The 9,628-nt window shown below is 48.8% G+C and overlaps 1 protein-coding gene across 2 annotated transcripts in view; it reads left to right on the forward strand.

Moving 5' to 3' along the window:
* Positions 1 to 4,265, forward strand: part of SLAMF9 (SLAM family member 9) — a 29,503-nt gene extending 25,238 nt beyond the window's left edge. The window contains exons 1-4 of one of the 2 annotated variants that reach the window (XM_081488011.1): positions 1,062 to 1,202; positions 1,905 to 2,246; positions 3,236 to 3,511; positions 3,893 to 4,265. In XM_081488011.1, the coding sequence (XP_081344137.1) occupies positions 1,157 to 1,202; positions 1,905 to 2,246; positions 3,236 to 3,511; positions 3,893 to 4,098 (870 nt within the window). In that variant the 5' untranslated portion in view covers positions 1,062 to 1,156 and the 3' untranslated portion in view covers positions 4,099 to 4,265. Of the gene's footprint in view, positions 1 to 1,061; positions 1,203 to 1,904; positions 2,247 to 3,235; positions 3,512 to 3,892 lie in introns of those variants that run through there. The other variant, XM_081488012.1, reaches the window with a different exon arrangement.
* Positions 4,266 to 9,628: the final 5,363 nt, after the last annotated feature.

A 9,628-nucleotide genomic window follows, 5' to 3' on the forward strand; every position in this document is an offset into this window, starting at 1 on the left:
CTGAACTGAGTGTCAAATTTGATAATCTAAGGTATGGGATGTTGGCACTATCTGCCTCTATTGTGCCCTTTATCTTGAGGGCATCACTCTTGCTCCTGATTACAGCAAGACTCATAGAATTGAGTACTAGAAGAAACTTAAAAGATTATCCCATCTGAGCACCCACGGACGTCAGAGATGTTGTAGAACATCCAACAATCCAAGATTGTCCAATCTTAGTTTGAATACGAGGGAGAGAAACTACCTTCAAAGGCTACCCATTGTGTCCTGGACAGCTCTGATTGTCAGATTTCCTAGACCTTTAGTTCGTTTCATATTCTCACAGAATGATTTAATATTTTTTGATAATATTGACAACACAGATAGGCTTTCCGGTCTAAACTGAGTGTTAGTCACTCAGTCATGTTTGACCTTTTGCAACCCCATGGAACTGGGGGTTGGGGGAAGGAGTCAAAATTTCTCTTCCTATGAATAGTCTCTCAAATGGGAACCTAGCTAACTTGAAATAGAAAGACTTCATTCATTCATACATGCCAAAAATATCAGTTGGGTGCTAAATGTGTCTAGCATGGGAACCAGCATCAGTAGGACATAGAGAGATGTCCCAAAATATGGAGTCTGTCTGGGCAGATAAAGATGTTTATAAGATCAAATGATCACAGCAACATAGGAACTGCCAAGGGAGATCTGAGGCAGAATATCCTGAGAGCCAAATGACAGAGTTGGATAGAAAGTGTTTGAAGAGCCTGGGGAAGGTGGTATGTCTGGGAAGCCTGGGAATACAGGGGGCAGGGATCTAGGAAGGGTTCATTTAGGAAGTAGGATTTCAGTTGAGTACTATAGACAGGAAACATGAGACAGTGGGTAGGAAGGGTTCATTTAGGAAGTGGGATTTCAACTGAGTACTATGGACAGGAAACATGAGACGGTGGGTAAACCATCTTGCCAATCAGGCTCAAGAGAGATGTCTTCCCAAGATGGGCAGGGAGGGGCTTAGTGAGATGGAGGAAGTTAGAGGTCAGTTGGCTGGGTGAGAATCATTTCCCTCTTCCCAGGACTGTCACTCTGTCTCTAGCAGCATCCTGTCAGCTTGTCTTCCTTACAGCCTTCAGGGCTGACCAGGTCACACCTCCCAGGACACAGGCTACTGACTGACATGGGAGCACTTCCGTGGCTGCTCCTCCTCTGGCTGACCCAGGAAGGTGAGACAGACTGCCAGCTTCAGAACAGGAGGATCTCATTTCCTCTCTGTGCTCCTGTTATGCTGGGCCTCGGGCTAGTAAGTCACTGCCTTTGGGACTGAGTCCTTCAGCTCTTCTGGAGTAAAGAGGACTAGGGTGTGACTTTAGTGCAGGAAAAAGAGATGAGGAAACCTGTGGATATGGAAGGGGAGCAACCCCAAGGACAGCAAATGGAGATGAGAAAATTTGGAGAGTAAGGATGGAAGCCAAATCCTGGGGGGTGCTCGAGTCAGGTGCAGTGAAGAGCTAGAGCCAGAAGAAGCAGTTGGAGGATGAGATGGAGTGTGGGTCACAGAAACTACTTAACTGAGATTGAGTCCATGGCCCCACTGCCAGTCTCAGCAGCGCAGAGACACCACCTGGGTTGTTTCCATCTTTTCGAAGCTTTATTTATTTATTTACTTATTTGACTGTATGGGGTCTTAGTTGCAGCACATGGGATCTTCATTGCAAGTCATGTAGATCTTTTGTTGAGGTGCACGGATTCTCTCTAGTTGTGGCGTATGCGCTCAGCAGCTGTGGTGCTCAGGCTTAGTTGTTCCCCAGCATGTGGGATCTCAGTTCCCCGACCAGGGATCGAACCTGCATCCCCTGCATTGCAAGGCAGATCCTTAACTGCTGGACCACCAGGGAAGTCCTAATATTTACTTTCTTTATCTGCAGCTGAAGGGTACTCTGGAGATGGTGTGGATCCTGAGGAAGTGGTTGGGATCCTTCACGAGTCCATCAGCCTCCCCCTGGAAATGCCATTTGATGAAGAGGTTGAGAACATCATCTGGTCCTCCCACATAAGGCTTGCCACTGTGGTGCCAGAGAAAGAGGGACAACCGGCTACCATCATGGTGACCGACCCTCGCTATGAGGGCCGAGTAAACTTCCTGGAGCCCACCTACTCCCTCCACATCCAAAATCTGAGCTGGGAGGACTCAGGATCTTACCAAGCTCAAGTCACCCTGAGGACGTCCCCGTTCTCCACCATGCAGCAGTACAATCTACGCATCTATCGTGAGTTTACCAGGAACCATAGTACTGCTTTTTCTGACTCTCCTAAGATTTCTACACAAAGGACCAAGGGTCTTACAACTCGGGGTTACGGCTTGAGGGCCTGGGACTGGAAAGCAGTCTGTCTCCAGTGTGTCTGACCTCAGTACTCAGCTGCAGGTAAAGTGACCTGGAGTAGCAAGGCCCTGGCTCTGAGCAGTTTCTGTGGATGTGTTGTGAAAGGGCTCAGGGGCTTTGCCTGCAGACGACTTAGGAAGCCTTTCTGTTCCTATAAGATTTTGCATCCTGGGCATGAATGCCACCTCCATATTTCTTTTTTATTGGCTGCACTGGGTCTTCATGGCAGTGAGCAGGGGCTTCTCTTGTTGCAGAACAGGGGCTCTAGAATGCGGGCTCAGTAGCTGTGGTGCCCTGGCTTAGTTGCCACACGTCATGCGAGATCTTAGTTCCCCAATTAGGGATCAAACTCAAGTCCCTGGCATTGGAAGGTGGATTCTTAACCACTGGACAACCAGGGAAGTCCTGCCACCTCCATTCCTAAGCCTTTTATCCTCCTCTTTGATTTGAGGGCTACTAATCAGGGTCTCCTCTCTACTTGAACCCAAATTTCCTCTTAATGCTTGTGACATTGACTGATATTCTACCTTGAATCATGCATACACTGATTAAACTATAAGTGCCCTCAGGAGGGTGATAATATTTTCTAGGATCAAAGAGGCAGGACAGAGTTTGAAGGGAGGTGGGGTGCAAAGGTAAGAGAGAGAAGGCAAGCCATAAAGGGGAGGTAGAAGATGCCAACAGCAGCTCCGTCATCTTGGCAGCTGCCCTGGGAACCACAGGTTGGATGGTGGCTGGGTGCTGTTAGTTTGGCTCCTTCCTTGTTTAGGTGCAGCAGTTCTCAGTGGGCAGCATCAGTACCCCAGTGTCGAAGAATTTAAGAAAACAGACCCAGCCCCTGATTACTTAGAGGGTCTTTGTGTTTCTCCATCTAGGACGCCTGTCACAGCCTCACATGACAGTGAACTTTGAGATCTCTGGGGAAGAAGGTGCCTGTAATATGTCCCTGATATGCTCTGTAGAGAATGCGGGCCTGGACGTGAACTACACCTGGATATCCTGGGAAGACGGCGCTGATACAGCCCATGAAGGCTCCATCCTCAGAGCGTTCTGGAGGCCCGGGGACAAGGCTGTCTCTTACACCTGCAGGGCCAGCAACCCTGTCAGCAACATCACTTCCTGTCCCATCCAAGCTGGGTCCTTCTGTGCAGGTACCAGGGTCCCAGAGACAGCCCCTGAGCCACCGCAGGGTCTAAGGGTTACCACACCCTTCTCCTCAGGAGAGTACGTGGAATCTAGAACCTAACCCCTCCTGTAGAGACATGACCCCTGGATTGGGGAGGGGCCTCCCTTTTCCTTGTGCTCCCAGCTTCCAAAGGTCCCTTCTAGTCCCTTCTAGGTTGAGATTACTGCCCAGATCACAACCTCTGAGATTCTGTGAATAGAATGTACATTTCCTGAGATACTTGCCAAGGAACATCAACGGACAGTGAACCTGAGACCTCTTCTTGTGGAATCTGGGGTGGGTGTCTTCCCCTAAATCCAGACCTTCCCTCTGGTGAGCACCTCTCTCCTTGCCTTCTCTGCCCCAGATCCTGGCTACCCTTTGGAGAAGGCCTGCACTTCCTTCTGTTTTCTGGCCAAGGGATTGCTCATCCTCTTGCTTTTTGGAACACTGGCCGTGGGCTTCTGGTTCATCCGAGTCCAGACGAGAGGCAAAGTGCCGAGAATGAAGAAACTCAAGAGACACAGAATGAGATTGAGAAAGAAGGGGAAGCTTGGCCCCAGCCTGAACTGATGGCCTCTGGGGGCCCCTGTCCTGGGCATAGTTTCTTCTCAGCCCCAGGGAAACCCTCCTTTCCTCCTGGGCTCATCTCTTCCCAGGGGATCAAGGGGTAGGCATCTCAAGGGCCATGCTCCCGGAGGGAAGATTGTCTGGCAATAAAGTCAGCCTGGGTGACCCCACTCTGGAGGAGCTGTTTAGCCTTTCACTGGTGACTCTGGCAAATCCTGCTTTCCTGCCTTTCCTTCCCTTCTAGGTGCTCCCCCTCCATGCCACATGCTTTCCACAACTGCCTTTGGAAAAGAAAGTGAGTCTAAAAGACCTCCTCACAATGAGGTGTTGGTATGTTATTATTCACACCTAACCCATTCCTCACCAACACACATAACATTTACACTTCAATAAGAAGAGTGTGAGATTCCTTTTAATCTAAATGAAGCTGTGACTCCTGAATGGGAGATTTCAGGCACCAAGAACTCTGCAAGAGAGTGGTATTATTCCTATTATTCCTGCCAATTCTTCTGCTTTCATACCCTCCTTCTACCCTGGCCGATGAGTTCACTAAGCGAATCACCCACCCAACGTTAATCTAGCGACTGTCCTGCATGGGGAGCTATGAAGCACCCCAGTGCAATCCTACTCTGGGTCTCAGTTGAGCCTGGTGACCTTTCCATCATCTCCCTGATGCCAGTTGCTCTGGGCCTCTGGTGTCTGCCCCATAGAGATGGCAATTCAGTTGGATTAATAGCGTAGGTCTGGATACTTCCCTGGTGATCCAGTGGCTAAGACTCCATGATCCCAGTGCAGAGGCCCAGGTTTGATCCCTGGTCAGGAAACTTAGATCCCACATGCTGCAACTAAGAGTTTGCAAGCTGCAACTAAAGATCTGACACACTTCAATGAAGATCAAAGATCTCGTGTGCGGCAACTAAGACCTAGGGCAACCAAATAATTCAATAAAATAAAAATAAATATTTTTAACAAATAGCGGAGGTAGAGACTCTTGATCTCTGTTTGTAATTGGTATTACAGTCCTGTCAATTCCTTATCCATAGATTTCCATGTCTCACACCTTCTCTCTGGATGTTGTCCTGGGTTAATGCCTGCCCCTACACCTATATTACCCTCCCCTCCCCCTGCTCTCCTGGCAAAGACTTTTCATTTTATGTTCTTGCTCTTTCCCAAGCCCAGTGATCAGTGTGAATTCCTCACCCTCTGCTTAAGTCTTGGTCATCCTCCCCAAATCAGATCTTGTGAATGCTACTTAATGTAGCTGCCATGGCAGGGTGCGGCGTGGTTGGCGAAATTGGGAGGAAACTGAAAGCCACTCATGCCACAGGACATGCTGAGGGAGTGAGTGACCTGGAGGAAGGTGGTATGGGATACTGTAGGGAGAGCCCTGGGTGGGATCCAGGAGATCTGGCCTGTTGGGACATGTGGTCCAGCAGATGTCCACAGAGGCAACGTTCCTTTCGACTAGAAACACGCCCTTTGAAGAGAGCAGGCACAGGTACAGCTGATTGGTGCTCCAAGGCTAAGGGAACACCTTGGCTCCGACAGGGGCGGGATGGGCTAGTAACCCCAGGGAATTTTAGAGGAGGGACTGAGGGGTAAAGACAGGGCTGAGTGGCAGAAGCCAGCCGGACACCTCTCTGCATTTCACTTTCCCCTCTTAGTGAGGAGAAGGATACTGACCTCCAAAGTGTGTCCCAAGGAAATGAACACTGAGACTGTGGAGGGGCAGAGGGACTCACTGGGGATCATAGGGACCAAGGTTGGCTTTAGGGAAAACAGGACACAAGGGACTTCCCTGGTGGTTCAGTGGCTAAGACTCCATGTTCCCAGTACAGGGGGCCTGGGTTCCATCCCTGGTCGGGGAAGTAGATCCTACATGCCTCAAGAGTGCACATGGACCAGGCACTGGGACACCCCAAGAGGAAGCCTCCAGCAAAGGGCATGGAGGAAACTAAGAGCCAGGGCTTCCAGGGATGGAAAGGAAGCAGAGCTAGGAGGTAAGCAGGGGCTTCCTGTCTTGATTATTGGGTAGAAGATGGAGCCCTATAGGGCTTGGGTAGGAGGTGGTGAGGTTGGGAAAAGAAAAAGAAAAAAGGAAAGTTTAGTTTCTAAGTCGGCTCCCCAAAGAGTTCCTAAGACTGGCAACTGATCCACTCTATTCCCTGAGGGCCTGAGTCCTTGTCCCGCTGGAAGGCAGTCCCTGGCCTGAGGCTGGTTCTCTGTGCCTCGCTTTGGGCTGAGCAGTTCCACCTTAAAAAAGGCATGAAGATCTAGGACCAAACCTGCAGCCCCCAACTCCTCTAATTTCTTTAATACCTTTCTGGAAACTGAGTGGAAAAGGCCAACGGCCATCTTGCATACATGGGGTCAGGTCTTTTCTTGTGAATTTCAAGAGTCTGGCACAGGAGATCAATAAGGGAACGAATGGTTCCTGTACAGTCAGCTGATGGCCCTCCCTAAAATACAGGGGAGTACCTCTCACATCCAGTCTAAACGGAGAAAGGCTGAGGTCCCCAACCAGTCCAGAGCACCTGGATGCAGAACGTTCAGACTTCCAAGAAGGTGGAATACAAGCTCAGAAAGACTCGGGCCTCTTCCTCTACAGAAAACCAGGATAATAATCACCTGGTAGCACTTTGCTTTTTGCAAAGTTTGCTCTGTTGAAACAGGTGAAAAGCAAACTGAGGGGAGGAGGATAATATTTAAGCACCAAAGTGTCGGGCACTGGGCTTGCACTGGAGAGGCGGAAAAGATACTCTCTGCCCTTGGAACTCTTTCTGGGGTGTGTTAGATGTAATTACAATGAGGTGTGACAAGGGCTGTGGGTGAAGGTGAGGACGTGGTGGGAGTTGTCAGCGATGGTGTCCTGGAGGGAAGAGGTAAACAGAATTTCGACCTGTGACTACCAGTGAGTTCCCAGGGAAAGGAGAAAAAGGACTTTGTAGCCAGACAGAAGATAAGAAGAAAGCCATTGATAAGTGAACAAGCATCATGAATTCCAGGAAATACGAGGCCACATGCTGCCGCCCTGTGATGAATGGGTAGACTGGAGAGCCAGGCAGGTCTCCTTTGATAGGCTAAGAGCTGAGGTTGGGGGGGTGGGGGTGGGGATTTAAGGATGAAACAAGACCAGCTCCACACCCTCATGGAGCTCCCTTCTCAATGGGCTAGAAAACAGGCACACCAACAGCCACGAAACAATCAGTGATGAATGGTAACTCTTTTCTGATTGGGTTACAGGACCAGTGCTCATAGCATACAGTCAGCAAAGTCACTGGAATTGACAACATTGGCTAGTCTTCCTGTCAACAAGTTGAAAATATGTGGGCTGGTTTAAGCTTTGGTAGAATGATGCTAGGCAGAATCCTAGCAGATTGAACAAATTTTCCCAGAGAGTAATAATTATGGATAGGACTTGTTTTTGTTTTTTTTTTTTAACCAACTTTCACTTCCGGCATGGTGAGGGAGCAAGTTAGGGTCAGGTTTCTTTTCTTACCAGAAAGCTGACAAGATGCATCTGAATCAGAGCAAAATGATGATAATAATAAAATACAAAATTAGCATCCCTTCAAAAAGAGAAAAGACCATATCTTAAAACTAAAAAAATTAAAAACCATTTAAAATCCCAATTTTACAAAAAGTTATTTTAATGTCCAAACGAAATTAACTTATCCTCAAGAAAATACTGGAGACAGTGGAATTGAAACCTTTGAACCAGAGATGGAGCCCATTCTAACACAGGGAAAGGAGATCTTTTGTATTAGTTGGTGAGGGCCCAAGATAAAACAAATGTCACACTCTTCCATCATCTTTCCTAGGCATTCTACTTGGCCTTGCTTTCCCCTTGTGTTGACTAACATGTTTTCATTAGAGTCTCAGCACTGTTAGGTCAGGCTGCTACATTGTAACATTTGAAGCTGCCACTTTGAGAGACTTTGCTAGAGGGATAGTGAGAGAAATCATTCCATTGCTCTTGCCTGCTCCCCTCCTTCATTCCTTCCCACATTTTCATCTCACGTGGCGAAAAGCACCCAGATCTTTACACATTTAGAACTTTCCAGCAGTCAAGTCCCTGAAGATGGAATGAATTACTACAAGGGGTGGTAAGCTTCTTGGCCCAGAATGTAGTCAGAAAGGGCTGGATGACCACCCGGAAGGGAGGATGTGAGAGGGGATACTGGTGTGAGCTGTGGTCAGACCCATCCTTTTGGGTCTTCTTGGTGCTGAGGGTACGACTGGGAATCAAATGCCTGGTGCACTCTATGAGTGGCAGGGGTTCAGACTGGGGTGAGATTAGCATACTGCTTTTAGGGAAGGCTTCCAGGGGAGCACCAGGACAGGCTTTTGTTGTTGTTTAGTTGCTCAGTTGTGTCCAACTCTTTGCAACCCCATGGACTGCAGCATACCATGCTTCCCTGTCCTTCACCATCTCCCAGAGTTTGCTCAAACTCACGTCCATTGAGACAGTGACTCCATCCAACCATCTTGTCCTCTGTTACCCCCTTCTCCTCCTGCCTTCAATCTTTCCCAGCATCAGGGTCTTTTCCAGTGAATCAGCTCTTCATATCAGGTGGCCAAAATACTGGAACTTCAGCTTCAGCATCAGTCCTTCCAATGAATATTCAGGACTGATTTCCTTACCATTGACTGGTTTGATCTCTTTGCAGTCTTCTCCAACACCACAGTTCAAAAGCATCAATTCTTTGGCGCTCAACCTTCTTTACGGTCTAACTCTCATATCCATAGATGACTACTGGAAAAACCATAACTTTGACTATCCAGACCTTTGTCGGCAAAGTGATGTCTCTGCTTTTACGCTGTCTAGGTTGGTCATAGCTTTTCTTCCAAGGAGCAAGTATCTTTAAATTTCAGATTTCTGGTAGGGAAGAAGTCATGACCCTGCATCCCCAAGACAGCACCAAGTTGAGGAAGCAGAGAAGGCTGCAGGGCTGACATGCAAGATGTGTTTCTGCCTGAGTTTGAAGTCCCCAAGGTGGGTTGGTTTGATGGAGTCTAGGCTGGGTTTCACTCCAGCTCTGCTCTGTGCTCTTGGGCAGGTTACTTCACCTTGTAGAACCTCAGTTTTCTTATTAGTCACACGGAGTTTTACCTACTTCACAGAGTTTTCGTACAGGTTACATAGGAGTCCTGAAACATGTAGTCCAGGATCTGGCTCCCTGCAGGGGCTCAATAAGTGATCATTTATTTCATTCCTCCTCTCTCAATCTCCCGTGCCAGGATGTCTCTCTCTAGTTTCTTCCCTCTGGAACCGTTTCTCTGGGTGGTTGGTGCTGAGAGCTGACTTGGCAACCTCAGGCTGGGAGCGCTGCCTTCCCCTCCGCGCACAGTGGGAGGCGCCTGGACAAGATTTGGGAGCTCGCCAGCGCAGACAGGTATTTCCAGTCCGGCCAGAGAAGAATATGTGGAGGTGGAGGTGGCGATGGGGATGGGGGAGGAGATCAGAGGGGCGGGGTGGATCCCCTGGGAGGTGGGCGGGGAGTTCTGCTCTCTGCCTGGTGCTTCTGCCCCC

Source organism: Giraffa tippelskirchi, chromosome 5 (genome assembly GCF_054371585.1).
Source record: "Giraffa tippelskirchi isolate mGirTip1 chromosome 5, T2T-mGirTip1v1.2.pri, whole genome shotgun sequence".
Lineage (NCBI taxonomy): Eukaryota > Metazoa > Chordata > Mammalia > Artiodactyla > Giraffidae > Giraffa > Giraffa tippelskirchi.